A 15,144-nucleotide genomic window follows, 5' to 3' on the forward strand; every position below is an offset into this window, starting at 1 on the left:
TCCTTTTCTCCATCCATCTCTCCTTCCCTCCTACCTCCAGGTTCCATTGTTTAGCTTAAACGAATTGACTGGGAACTGTGGGGATGTTCATCCAGTAAAGGATGTATTTTGTACCTGGGACAATGTGTAGAATATTTTATGTTGACCAGCATTGTTATGGCTGGTCAACATGGCTGGTCGATATTGTACCCAATGATGGATACAATATCGAGGTCTGCCTTGTTGCACGTTCCCTGTGGGTGTTATTTTGACACCTGGCATCCATATAAACACTCTTCTGGACTAATCAAACATCTCACAGAGCAGCGGCTCCTCCTGCAGTTCCAGCGTCTGCCTGTCAGCAGGACAAAACAAAAACCGCAGAAAAGAGGCTCAGAGAACACAGAGTCAAGATGTTTCATATCACTTCAACTTAGAGGAGGAGGATTTTGATAGAGTAATGCTGATTATTGTTGTTTATGATTTCAGGGAGGGGAAAAAAATCAGTCTGTGAAGAAAGTGCATTTCCCAGGTTCACCTGAGAATAGCTGCATCCCGAGGCCAGCTGCTCGCCACCGTCGCATATCAAAGCGTGCCGCGTAAACACGCCTGGCTTGGGAACAGACATGCTGTCTGCCATGGCATCCTTCAGTGCTGCACAACCTCTCTGGCTGCACGCCTGTTTGAAAACAAGGCAGCAGTCCAACTTCTGCATGCTCTGGCACACACACACAGACACACACTCACTCAGCAGCCTGTCTTATATTTTTAAACCAGATGTGTTTTTACTGGGTGCAGTTTAGATTCCCCCGACACTACAAATATGCACAAGACTCACTGCAGTCGGGGTGATCGGCTCCATCGCTGACTGACTCGTTGTTTTGCAGACTTCGCTGGCCGACACCTCAAGACTCTACTGATCACAACATCCTGAAAATAATCCTGCTTCATTTACGCTTTTCTCCATCATCGTGTTCATGCATCCTTAAAAACTCTTATATTCATGCATCTGAAATGAGGCCTTAAAATGTCTTAAATGCATTCAGAAATTTAATTTAAGACATTTAAAACTCACGGGTCTTAAATTTTTTCTTGTTTATATTATGTTGTGATTATTCAATCACGCTTGAATAAATTTGTTCATCATGAAATAAATTATTAAAACTCATGCCCTGCCTACATTCTCCTATTCGTGTCACTGTCTTCCTCCTTTTTTGCCAGTAATAACATCTGCATGTTAATTACATTTCAATACAGCCCAAAAAAAATCACCTCATCCTTGCGCAAAAACTTTTAATCGAAAAGCATGTTTGAAAAAAATTGCCATGTTTACATTAAACAATATCGACCTGTAGTTAATCTCACAAATAATATTTTCTTCAATAGTTTTATATAGATTTGCATATATAGATATATATGTATGTGCATTTTTGTTTTGTACATTGTTGTTGTGAAGAGGGTCGTACGTTTCATACATAATGGTGTTAAAAAGGTTTTAAAGTCTTAATTTTGAGTTGGTGAAACCTGCAGAAACCCTGTTTGTGATGGTTAGCGATGTTGAAGCTGTTTTATTCAAGAAGTTGAAATCAAAGGAAAATAATCAAGAAGTTAATGACATGAAATCTGAGGGGTTTTATTAACTGCCTTCTCAGCTGTGTCCTTTAATAGTAGCCATACATTTTTATTCCATCAATTCAGCCAAAATAAAGACGCATCAGTTTTTGGTTTCTCCGCGCTCCGACCCATTCACAGGTGTACATTTCATTCCAGTTCATTCAGCGCCAATAATCTTCCGATTCTGTTCTTTCTGTAAACGTACTGTATCTTATTTTAGCTCCCATGCCTCATTTGAGTGTGTTTCTAACATTCCAGTGCCACTTTCCCTGATGAGGTTAATCCACACCGGCCCCTTTGTAGCAAGCAGCATCCGGAACCTGTGCAAGCATTTACAGTACATCTTTCACGTTTGTGTGTGTACCGAAGCCCTCTGTGACCAGCTAATCTTTCCTCGTCAGCGTGTTTGTTCTCTCTCAGCGGGCCCTGTTTGATATCTGAACACAGCTGCGAGGAAAAGGGGGGAAAAAAACAAAAAAAAAGAATCTGCATCTAAGTGTGTGGGATTTGTTGTGTGCATGTGAGACTTGATGAAGGAGCCAAGGCAACACAAGCAAGCTTTTATCATGTGGCTCTGCTGAACAGGTTGCAGGTAGCAGCGTTTTATGCGTGTGTGTGTTTGCAGGAAAGCTAAAGTGTAAAAGCTCTAGCTCTCTCCTCCCAGGCCTGGACAACAGAGCTCAGTGTTTCTCTGGGTCAGTGGGCTAGTCGATAGCGTGCGCTGGGAGAGCAGAGGGTTAGTTTCTTAAACCCCCACTGGAGTTGACCTTCCTGCTAGTGCACAGTCTCTCATCCGGTCTTGGGTATTTATATGTTTTTTTGCAATATCTGATGAAAATCCATGGGAAATCCGTGGCAAACCTTGTACAACATGAAAACTGTCGAACGTAAAAAAACAAAACAAAAAGCAAGCCTCTACATCTATCTAAACTGCAGCTGTACAGAAATAAGTTTGCAAAGACAAATGGTTGAAATAAGTACATAGTTCACCAGGTACATAGTTGTTGACGGTTATTTTAGAAATTGATTAATCTTTTGATCTGATGATTAATCAGGTAAAAAAAAAAACTGGCACATTCTGGCAGATTTTTCATTGAACCACTTAAACCTCCTTTATACAATATTAGAAACGCTTGAAAAATGGCAAATATTTCAATTCCTTTTTTTCCAACTGTCAGAAAAACTCTTGATTAATCAATCAATCAGATATAAATGTGCTTCAGTAGGCGCTCCCAGCCTCTTACTTGAGGCTCTCTCAACTTAAATCCATCTTTGCCTCTTTGACCTTCAATTTTCACACACATCCTAGCCCATCTACAGTCCAATGTTTAATTCATATATCATAAAACAGGAGATTATCTTTCTGTAAATCCTTCACCCTGGTCTTTAATATCTTTGTCCAGAGGAGAGATCTCTGTGTCGTTGCCGTTGACTTGAAGGCTTTTCTTTACTCAGACTTTTTGCCAGGAACATATTAACCTTAAGTAAGACGTCAATCTGTATGATCCACAAGTCTAAAATATGTTGTCTGTGCAAAAATTATTCTTCTACACCAAAATAATCTCCTCATAGATATTCTGAGCTTGAAATGTAGAAACTCTCCAACTTAATAGGAATATGTCACAATCAATAAAAATATACTTTATTTCGTCTCAGAAGGAGTGGAAATTGGTGAATAAATCTTCTCGGTGCCTCCGGACTATTCCATCTGTGGCTTGCATTCTTACAGATGCACTTGATTGTCTTTTTTTTTTTTTCTTTGCAGTTGCATTTTTTTACACTTTGTGCACAAGAACTCTTATGACAGCGTATTAGTTCCAGGCTAAACATCGTTTTGTTTTTTAATTATGAGAATAGAGTCATAATTTTACAAGAATGCAGTCATAACATTAGCAGAATAAAGACTAAATTTTACAGGTTCATTCTTCAACATGGATGAAGTCGTTGGCTCAATCATTTTGAAACCCTGCTACAGATAATAATTTGATGCTGATGCATTAAAATGTTCAGTATTTTCTTATTTGTGTGACTGATACAAAGTATAACTTCACAAGAAGATTTTTTTTTTATTATTATTTTTTTGTGTTGGAGTTCTCAGAGAATTACTACTTAATTGTCCTAATATTACGACTTTATTTTGGTAATATTATGACTGTTCTCACATTATTATGGCTTTATCTTTACTTTATTATGACATGACTTTGTTCTCGTTTTATCACAACTTTGTTCTCATACTATATTGACTTCATTGTCTTATTACAACTTTTTTCTTGTAATATTTCAACCTTATTGTCGTATGACTAAATTCTTGCAACATTATGACTTTATTTTAATTTTACTATAACTATTCTCATATCAGTCCGACTTTATTCTCATATTTTTCTAACTTTATTTTGTAATATGACTATATTTTTTAACCACAACTTTATTCTCATATTATTCTTTAATTATTTTGACTTTGTCCTCATATTCTAACTACATCTTGCATTATTACAACTTTTTTCTCGTATTATTTCAACTTTATCATTGTACGACAATATTCTTTGAATATTATGACTTTATTCTCATAATGAAAAAAAAATCATCTTAGTCTGGCCCAAATACTCTGTCACAGACTCTGGACACCTGACTGTGTCAAAAATGTGACAGCCAAACAGCAGGCAGTTAAATCAAGTGAATACATTCAGAGAGCTGAACAGGAAGAGGGTCCCCTCTTCTTTGGGCCCCAGAAAATCTTGGACCGGCTCTGAATAAAGGCTCCAGAGTCCATTAAAGTTCTTGGCGTGCCAACAGTCGGTGAGTGAAATTCGATCTGACTCATGTTGGACCAACACCTTTTGTTTTCCCAGATGAAAACAGGACGTGGCCTTCAGATCATAAAGCTGTTTATTCCCAACTCAAGGCTCTGTTTCTGTACGGGCAAGTTTAAAGGCTAACGCTAAAGCTTGCTGATCTGAGCCAGAATTAGCGTGAGCTTACCGGGGTGGAAGCTAAATGGGGCGAATTAAGGAGGGGAGGAAATGAACTAAAGAAAGACTGGAACAAAGCAAAGAGAAATGCAGTAACGAAGACAAAAAAATATATAAAAGCGTCTCTGTTCGCAGATATCAGATTAACAGGCCGTGCTTTTGTTGTGTAGTTGTCAGCTCAACAACCAGTGGCAAAGTGGGTTGAAATGAAAAAAAAAAAAAAAAGAAGTGATTTGGTGATATTTATAGTAGGAAGCAGCTCAAAGTGGGAGCAGTTTTATTTCCCCTTCATGGACGGCGTTCATTAAAAGTTGGGAAGCTTCTCTGAGGCCAGCTAGCTTTTGAGTTAGCTGTGGTGACCTGTTGTCTCTCTTTCTCTCTGTAACACACACTCACCACCGCAGCTGTTGTGTAAACATTAATCCCACAAAGGAAGCAGAGCCCCAGCGTTGTGACCGCACATCTCAAACAGGCCGCTCCTGCGTATCCGTGTTTTGAGCGGAGAAAAAAGTTTGAACTTTTTCAAGTAACTTCCTCTGTGGTTCAGACGAAGACCCCGGCCCCCCGAGAGGAACCATAGAGTCCCACGAACACCCGAGTCGTTTACGTTCGCCTCTCGTTCTGAACACACAGCAGCAGCGCTCTCTTTAGCAGACAATGTCGTTCTGCATCATTATTTCTTTGTGGGTGATGGTCACATGGTGATGAGGCTGATTCAGTGTCTTCCTGTTTCTGTAGATCCACCGAGACAGAGAGGCGTCGTTCCACCAGACTTGCAACCCTCAGCACTCAGGTAAGAGCTTCAGGAGGCTCCAGTTTTCTCCATCACTTTAGAAAGATTGCCTACTGTTGATATTTTTAATGCTTTTGTTTAGTTGTGAAGTTTTAGATATTTCTATAAGCTTGCTGCTCTGTTTAGCGTGTGGGTGTTTTCAGCTAGATGCTCATCCTTTCGAAATTTAGATGTCCAACTTGATCACTTTTCAGTCTGCTGTCGCTTAGACAAAGCAAAGGCGCAGTTTTTAGAGAGCATAGGTTTCCTAGAACATAACTTAAAAAACAAAACAAAAAAAACAGAGAAAGCCCAGTCTGTATGGCCATATTTTTTGCATCTCAAAAGAGGAAATGAAGGCAGATAAATACAACATAGATGTTCAAAAACACTAAGCTGATATTTTTCTCACATGCTGGTGGTTTTTGGGTGTTCAGATCAAAGCGACAACCTTTGAGTTGGGTAAACATCAAAAGTTTTCTTAGATCTTCTTTCCATGCAAGCGGTATCCAGCTCAGGAGATAAGATGATATACAATGTTGTATTCACAGTAAGAGATGAGATTTTACCTACATTTCATAGAAACCAACTAATATCTCAGAAATCACAAACTGTTTTAAAGGATCTGGATTTGGTGTAACATAATCCAGTCCATGTTTGACAAGACTACGTAGTGTGATTTTTGGGCTAATTTAATTCTAACATGGTTATGATGTGATTAAAAACATCAAAAATGTGTTTTTGCAAATAGATTTTTTTTCTTAGAAAAATTCTATTAGTATTTTAGATTCTGAACTGCAGATGATCAAAGGCAGTCCAAATTCATAAAAAGAAATCTTTAGTTTAGCATCAAATGTCACTTTATCAATAATACTTATGCATGATAATTATTTTGGGTACAAAGTTTTTGTTTCTCCACTCTGTTGCTCTGTATTTAGTTTTTCCACTAAGTACATCAAATTATGCAAGATTAGCATAAAATATAAATGTAATATAATCAGTCGGAGTGGCTGGCACTTTACTGAGTATTGTTATCCAGACTGAGCTGAAATTTTTACTTTATTTAATACAACTTGAGAACTACTTCCTTTCTACCTTCAAAATAAGAGAATTAAACATGAATACATGGTGTGAAACTTAAAGCCCTCGCCATCATATCTACTTAGAATACTTTTTTACTCTCGGCTCACCAGGCAAAATCATGTGCGAACAGCAGTTAGCGCTTTGTGAGACGGCCGTCAATTTTAATGTGGCATGTTAATATAATTGCTTGCATAGTGTTTTGTCACTTAAAAGTGCATTTTTTTAATAGTGCATAGATTTTCTTTTTATACTTGACATTTTCTTTCCTTTTCAAGCATTGTTTTCGCTGAAAACAATGTGATGTGCTGCTGAGCTTTTCCTGCTTTTTTTTTTTTGGTATGTTACTGCATGCAACGAGCACAAGAAGAATGGAATCCATTATTTAGCTGGCTCCACAGGGATGATGGTGTTGGGATTATTTATGCACGCACTTGAAGAGAGCTGAATTTCATTAGACTTAGAGAAAGTTGAAGATGAAGCAGGACTGTGGGAAGAGATGTGATGTAAACCCAGCAGAAGTCGAGGCAATAGTTGAAGTAACAGCAAGTGGCTCATGGGGAAACATATCTCCACGGTGACTCGACTTCTTATGCCTTACATTCAGCGCTAGTTTAGGCTGACACTTCCCATTTCTCATAGTCGTGTTTCTTCACTCGCTTGGTGTTTAAAAAAAAAAAAAAAAAAGACTGCGTCAAACTCTCAGCTAGATCCAACTGTGAATAGGCCAGTATCATTCTCATGGTATGATTACCCACAGCAAAAACGGCATTAAAAGTTTATATAATAATCTACAATTTCATCTAATCGTTTTTATTTTAAGTTAAAACAGAAAATATTGGGTCTGCTGTTAGACACATGGTACAGATTACTCTATTTTCAATGGACATACACCTTGATGTCAAAACTTGGAAGAAATCTATAATCATTTTCAGCTAATTGACCTGCAGTGTGCATCAACAGGTGGGGGAGGGGCTATCCAATGCTTCAGTTTGCTGCCGAAAACAACAATCATTCCAGCGCTTCCTCTGGCCTCTTATTCTCATTAAATGACTTTAGATTGTTGGAGATTAATGGTGAAAAATCTTAGACGTTTTAAAACTATACCTTTTTAAAACCTTGATGTAACTTGATACCAAATTGTTTATTTATATTGTTCATACAACATTTGCTACTGAAATAGGAAAGTTGGCATTATGGCTTACATCAGCAAAAGTACATCTGAACAACCTTTTTTTGTGGAAATTAAAGGTTGTTTGAACAAACAAGACTGAATTGTCAATCTATAAGCAAAATACAAAGCGGGCAATAGGCCAGTATAAAATATGAATGGTTTCATAGTTTGACGCAAAAATACATTATGCAGTAGTATAGTGATCCCACACTAATATTTATAAATATTACTGCCTATTAAAGCAGTTCAAGGACATATTTACAATATTCACAATATGCAGAGTAGAAACTGTGTTGGCACTACCAAGGAAACTAACATTTACAGTTTTCCTTATTTCTGCTATTGGGTGTACAGCCAATCAGCAACATTAAATAATAACATGGAACTGCAGGATTGGCTGCTTTGCAAACACGAGTTTATAGCATGCTAAGTCGCATTGCTGCTTGGTATTTCATTTTCCAAAGATACATTTTCTGTGGAATTTTTGGCATACACTGTATGTAAAAAAGAAAAAATCTGCAAATTGAAAAAATTTCAGCTAAATATTTGGAAGTTGCCTTCAACAGAAAAATCAAATACTAAGCAGCAAATAATCGAGAGTTCACTGTATAATTCCACATTCTGGTGGAAACCAAGCAAAGCGTATGAACAAAAGCACCTCACACCAGCTGTTATGCACGGCAGCGGTGGTGGTGCAATTGCACCCGCAGAACACTTGCACTTCCTGCCATCATGACCCCCCTTTTTTCTTTTTTCTTTCCTTTTTTTTTTTTTTTGCACCAAAACGTTTTCACATCAAATGCGAGGCTATCTGATTGTGACAAAGGTGTGCATAAAATTATGACTGCAGACATCAATTGTTTAAGAGGAGGTGAGAATTTCACAGTGGCGAGACTTGGTTATTATTAAAGTTGTTGCTGCTGCTAAAGGTTATTCGACAAGCGGACCCAAGTCTTTCACACGCTGCTTCTGCATTTCGACTTAGTTTTGTTGCAATAAAGAAGACTATGTAATCTGCACAGTAAGTAGCTAAACTGAAGGCAAGGATTCAGTGGGTTTTTATTTGGTTCTTATAAAACTTTAGAACCGTTGTACATAACATAAGTACTTGACAAATGGCAAAAAGACAAAAAATGTTATTGGAATGGTAAGTTTGCCTAAATTACAAAAAAAGGACAAACAGTCCTTTATTTGTGAAGGAAAACAATTAAAATGTGAGTCGGTGTGATGATAACGAAAGCAGCAGTGGGAAGAGAAAGCTAAAGAGAGCAGTAGAGATGTCAGGCAGAGGTAAAATAGAAGGGAGGGTAAAGGTTGATTTCCTCTGCAGCAGCTGGACAATAATACTCCCTTCCTGGTGGAAATATTTTCCTCTCAGCCTTTCTGCCTTATTTATTTGGTGATGTAATAACAGACAGGAAGTCCCTCTGCCAACTTGAAGCTAATCCGCAATCTGCCCATGATGGAAGACTTGGATACAATACTTAAAAACAAAAAAAATCAGCCCTTTCTTTCCTTTTTTCATAGTACACCACCACCTCCTTTGCCAAAAATATCTAGCAGTCTGTTAAACTGAGGATGCTTTCATGGGATTGTATCATTCAGATCAATATTAGTAACGTTACTCTGGCATTCATCATTTGTAGCTATGACAAACGGAGCGTCTTTGAGCGGCCGAATGGAAACGATACTAAAATCTTTTTGCTCAGGCATCAGAAGTCATTTTCCTTTAGCTCTTATGTTGTGGATTAAAATACTGGCACACATAAAATAGATTGTCTTTGATGGAGTGCGTGAAATATGGTTTACCTGGAGAACAAAATGTGTAGTGTTCTGGTTTTATCCATCTTATTTTTTTTAAATTATTTTTCCAGTCATTTGACATTCCCATACATCTTAAGCAGAGAAGGGGAATCACACTCTTAATTGGTTAATGGTGATGGTTGCTAGGATGCATAAAACTTTAGCTTCATGCGTCCTCCGCCTTAATGTCCTCATTTTACTGGAGCCCCAAAAGCGTGTTATCGATGAATGGACTCAACACGTACAACCTGGTTGTTATTAAAGATGCTTGGTTAGGAGCAAAGATAAAGTTTCACTTCACTTTAATTGAGGTTGTATAGCGGAAAATCACTGGGGCGTCATTTATCAGTGTCGAGGTCAGTGTAATTGACTCTGGGAAAGTAATTTGTAGAGTGTCCTGAATCAAGATTAAGGTTTAGATGTTGGATTTATTTATTTATTTTAACTCTGAAACAAATTCACACTGAGCATTATTCATCAAATGCTGGCAAAGATTTGGGCACAGCAATGATTATAGGAGAAGTTCCACGTGTGATTTATGGAACCATGAATTTAATTAATTGTTTTGAACAAATAAACATTGATAGTCTGGCAGATGGAAACAGTCGTGATATACATTCCATATATTCATTGTTCTCCTGGCCTCGCCCACACAATTTGTCACTAAAGACATATTTCTCTCAGATCCTTAAAGCAACAGCATCTGAAAAAAGGATTTCTTACACAAACAAGATCTCTGCAAATGTTATCTCTTTAATTTCATATTGTAGATGCCAAATGTGAGTGCCGACTGAGGTACTGCCAAATGGCAGCTTAAATTACATGTAGTTACAAATGAAATCCTATTGTCCGGTGTAATACTGTGCAGAATGGCTTTCACAAAACACTTATGGGTGTGATTAAAGCGCTTTTCTGCCATCTTGATGCGTTTTCTGAACACAACAATGCAGTTAGAGGTATTAAAGTCAGCTGGTACCTCTGATACTGCAGTCATATGCCAATCGATGTTGTCACAAGTCCGGCCTGCATCATCTGACTTGTTTAAGAACCGGCAGAGGTCCGCCTTCAGAGGAGTGATGCAGTGATGACGTACGCTTCGTGTAACTCGCCAACCGCAGAATTAACAAACATAAACAAGACTCAGGAATCATTTCCATAAGAAGAGCAAGAACATCTCAAAGCGGTTGTGTAGCCTAGAAACCGGATCGCTTCGTCCGCTGTAATTGTTTTGGAGAAGTATGGTGGAGGTAAATCCTGACGTCAATTTCACACAATATCTTCCATCTTCCTGCACTGCTGCCGCCGCCTTCTTTTTTTTGTTTTTTGTAAACTCACAACTATAAGTTTACAAAACTTAGTGGTTGTCGTCAAAATGTAATGTTTTTTCACTGGTTTCTCAATTGTTGACAGTACTTGTATTTATGATGTGAACTGCCTTGCTCCTGAAATGTACTATGCAAATAAGCTTAATTGATTGATTGAACTCTATGGGATAATGCCGTCTCCCCTGGTGATTCATAAATGGCCAGAAGAATCTCAGATGCGGCTCATCTTTGCCGGTTTACAACAAAATGTTTTAGAAGGAAGAATTTTGATGGGTGTTTGCTGAATTCCTCCGGAGCACACCCATCTTATGTTCATTGTCCCCTCAAGTACTGTGCTTTCTAGATGTCCAGTTGAAAAATCCCAATCCCAAAAAAGCCCAATGTAGAGAGCACCATTGCAGAAATCCTTCTGAATGCCTAGTTAGTTTCCTTATCCTTAATTCAGTTTTTAGTATTTGACATAACTCTATCCTGCATGCATGAAACCCTGGCCTTCTATGAACTGTTATGCACAGGAATTCAGCAACGCTGACTGTTTCTTTTTCCTTACCTGCTGATCATGATCTTACTATATTTAATGTTCTGCTCCAGTCAGCAATTAATCACAACCAGTCCAGATTCATACAGCAGTGTGTTGAATACAACAGCAATCCTCCTGAGAATACCTGAGCTCAGTCACCGCTAGCAAAGCATATTCTTCTTTTCACATGCTTTCGTTTTGATAATTGGCGTTGAGGCTACTGCAGTGAAACATTTAATGCAATCAGCTTCTCTAATCTGGCTGAGGATGAAAAATCATTCGTCAGTTGTAACCCAGAGGAAACAAATCACCTGAAATCTGGTGCTGTTGAACACTGTTTCTCTGAGACATGCTGGACTAAATATTGTCCAGCACAGGAATAAACTTCAGGACACAATGTGAGAAAAGGCATGGGGTTGGATCACCTTTTTCATTGTTTTATTATGTTTTTAAAGATGCTTGTGTCATATTACATCAGAATAAAAAAAAACTATGGGTGCGAATAATTTGGGCCATTGTGTGAAATGGTAAGTTAAATGTCCACCGAAATTCAGATTTTCACAGTATTTGTTTCAACTCTCGTGACAGAAAGTGGACTTCTGAGCAACTAATAAAGCTTGTTGAAAACCTAATTACAATGGTGAAGAACTGCCTCAGACATTAGACATTCACAGACGCAATTTCACAAACAGAGAGTCAGAGAAACGGGAACAAACAACCAAAGTTTCTTCACTTCTGTGTAGGACAGGTCGTGTTTGTGGTTTCGGAGTGAATGCGGAGCAGCGTCTCCCCTGACACTTTATTACTGGCTCTTTTCTTTGCCGGAGCAACTGAGGCTGGGAGCCTGCCAGGTTGTATTGCGGTTTCCTGGTCTACACTGAGTCGTCGTGTTGCGCCTCTGATTGGGATGTTCCATGATATTCCTTCTTTTCTGGGCGAGGCTGTGTCCTGTTCAGCTCAGTTTTATTCAGTAATGCTAGTTATGAAGGAGTGGAGACTCCAGCTGTCAAAGTAAAAGTGAAGCATTGCAGACTACAAAAAAACCTTTAGTTTAACATAGATTAATGTTAAATTTGTGATTACTGATATTAAGGTCAACCAAGAATTTAAAAGTTGTGGTCTCAAAACCATAACTGGACTCCTAAAATATTCCATCTCCTACAGTTTAGAGGATTTTTAATGGAATTCCATAAAAAAGTGATATGGTGAACAAAGCTACTCCTCCCTCACCTGCTGCTGTACATTGTCAGACAGCTGGCTTAAGAAGTTTTGATGTTCTAACTTGTGTCTGGCCAGAGATTAGTCTTGATCTTAAAAACACCACTGACTGTAGCATTTGCATGTCAAAAATTAAAATGAAGAATTAATGTTATAGATATTATAACATTACCAATAGGGATGCCTCAATATGAAAATATGTAGCGATATCAATATCCAATAATATTGTGACTGTTGACCAGTATTTACCATTCATCCATCTTATCTATTATTCTATACGCTTATCGCTAGTGGGTGCTGCAAGAGGTGCCGGTGCCTGTGTCCAGCGGTCAACGGGCCGATACCGACATGTAAAAAAATGGCTAAAAGGTCCGATACCGATGTTGGTACCGATATATCGGGCATCCTTAATTAATCAGCAAAAACAGCAGTGGCTAAATTTCCTGCTCTTTTTTCCTGTTCAATAAAAATATTTAGATCACGTTTACATTTTTTTTATTTATAAAAACTCTGAAATAGTTGTGTTTTTTTTTCTCATGTTACTTTATTCACTGGCAAATGTAGTGCAGCCTTTATATGCATGTATAATACAGCAAATTCTGCAGGGAGCAGCAGGGAGATCACTAACTGATTAGGATCTGTTTCTGCTTAAAGCTTCCACAGAAACATCCAGTGGCTTCTCGACTGCTCACCTGTTTTTTAATTCAACATGCTGACTGGAATTTAGATGTGCATAAAACACACAGAGCTGCAGAACACAGCCCGGTGTACATTCAGCAGGATGTTTCACTAACTGCAAAAAAAAAAAAAAAAAAAAAAATATAGGCTGACAGAGAGAGAAAATAAAAATTTATCCACAGCTTTTGATTTCATCTGATTTTATCTTTTTATTCTTTTACCTAACCAGCAGTAAATAAAAAAACTATTTTGTGACCAAACAAATCATGTGCACTGACTGGTATTTTTAAATTAATTTGAATCATATTTATTGTAATTAGGCTTGGACATTTATAGCATTGTCTGTCATTTATCTTGAACATTTCTTATCACGATAAGAGTTCTTGATCTATTGTTAATACATTTATAGATTTCCATTAGTGATATTAAAAAATACAAAATACCATAAACTGACATTATTGGAAATGTTATTTTTCACTATTTTCTCCAAAATTTGTTTCACAAACATCAGTAAATTTGAAAATATGATTAAATGTAGTTACTGTGTGCAGTTTAGTATTATAAATCACACTTCTGTAAGTGAGTGCCATCCTGAAGAAGCCTATTTAAAATGGGAACATTTTTCAAGAGCCATATTTGTTTGTGATGCTCTGATTGCATCACAAATCACAAAGTTTTTCATCATAATTTTTATCGTGATCTCAATAGTACCACAAAATATCGTGATAAAATGCTAAGTCCATATCATCCACCTCTAATTGCATTTTTTTATTTATTTATTTAGCGTAACTTCTCAAAATTAACTAAAAACTCCTTAACATCTGTCAGATCTGAAAACTTGCATTGATTTGTACAGAATTCTTACAAAAAGAAAACTTTGATTAAATAAAAAACTACCAACGGTTCATCGAGTTTACACATAAATCTGACATGATGCAAAAAATAAAAGCAACATTTATTCCTCTGCTTATTGACTTACTGAATGTTAAATTATGGCTATTTTTATTTAGATTGACAGACTTTAGCAAAGGCATTGAATAAATCCCTTGCCTAACCTTATTAGGTAAGGGATAGTTACCTTATAAGGGTGATAGTTTAAGTACATAACTATCGCCATGTAAAAGTTGGACATGCCTACACACAAGAATTCAGTAAAAGGCTTCATGTTTCTATTACTCCATATTGATTTAATGCAGTGCTCACAGGTGTGTGAGCAGCTTCACATTCAGCAGCAACCTCCACCACCCACAGACGCATTGGAGCGTTCTCCACCTGTTCTCTCTGTCCTTTATTTGCTGCGTGTGTGTGTGTGTGTGTGTTGTGGTGGACTCTGTTTAGAGCAGCGGGAGGAAGACAGCTGTCAGAGCTCACAGTCCTCTGCTAGTTTTGGTGAACAGGTGTGAGTTGGTGGATTCTGTAGCAAACACGCTGTGTGCTCTGGCGTCCCCACCAGCTTTTACCGGATAAAGGCCAGAAAGGTTTTCAAACACACGCTGCTCAGTGGAAGAAAAAAAACCATATGCCAACATGGAATTAAAGGTCAGAGTAAGACTTCTCATTATCTAAAAAAGTAAGATTGTTATGAGCTGAACTGGAAACGAGATGAAATCAAGACCACCTGCTGTAAAAGTAATACATGTTATTAACCAGTGGTCTGTTCAATGGTGTTTTAACCAAATATTGATGAGATATGTGTCTGATAACTGAGCAGTTTGTGTTTCAGTCTATAGTGGGATGTTAAAGGCAACATTGACCTCTCCTTTCCTCTTTATCCTAACCTCCCTCCAGTCAGGTTTGAATGTTTAGGTTTATGCAGGCGCTACTTGTCAATCTGCCAGTGTGCAAATTTAAGCATTTGTGAGAGTATACAGTTGGAATATTTTAGACATTGCTATTCAAGGTTTCATGTTTTTGTGCCTTACTTTGCTTCCTAGCAAAGATGTTACAGCAGCTGGCTGTGTTTGCAGCTCTGAATCTTGATGGTTTAAAGCTGCAGTATGTAACTTTTACAT

The 15,144-nt window shown here is 37.8% G+C and overlaps 1 protein-coding gene across 11 annotated transcripts in view; it reads left to right on the forward strand.

Annotated features, from left to right (window-relative positions):
• Nucleotides 1-15,144, forward strand: part of akap13 (A-kinase anchoring protein 13) — a 137,380-nt gene that overhangs the window by 73,047 nt on the left and 49,189 nt on the right. For all 11 annotated transcript variants that reach the window (XM_008404818.1, XM_008404821.1, XM_008404828.1 and 8 more), the window contains one exon: nucleotides 5,301-5,355. In XM_008404818.1, the coding sequence (XP_008403040.1) occupies nucleotides 5,301-5,355 (55 nt within the window). The remainder of the gene's footprint in view (nucleotides 1-5,300; nucleotides 5,356-15,144) is intronic.

Source organism: Poecilia reticulata, linkage group LG3 (assembly GCF_000633615.1).
Source record: "Poecilia reticulata strain Guanapo linkage group LG3, Guppy_female_1.0+MT, whole genome shotgun sequence".
Taxonomy (NCBI): Eukaryota; Metazoa; Chordata; class Actinopteri; order Cyprinodontiformes; family Poeciliidae; genus Poecilia; species Poecilia reticulata.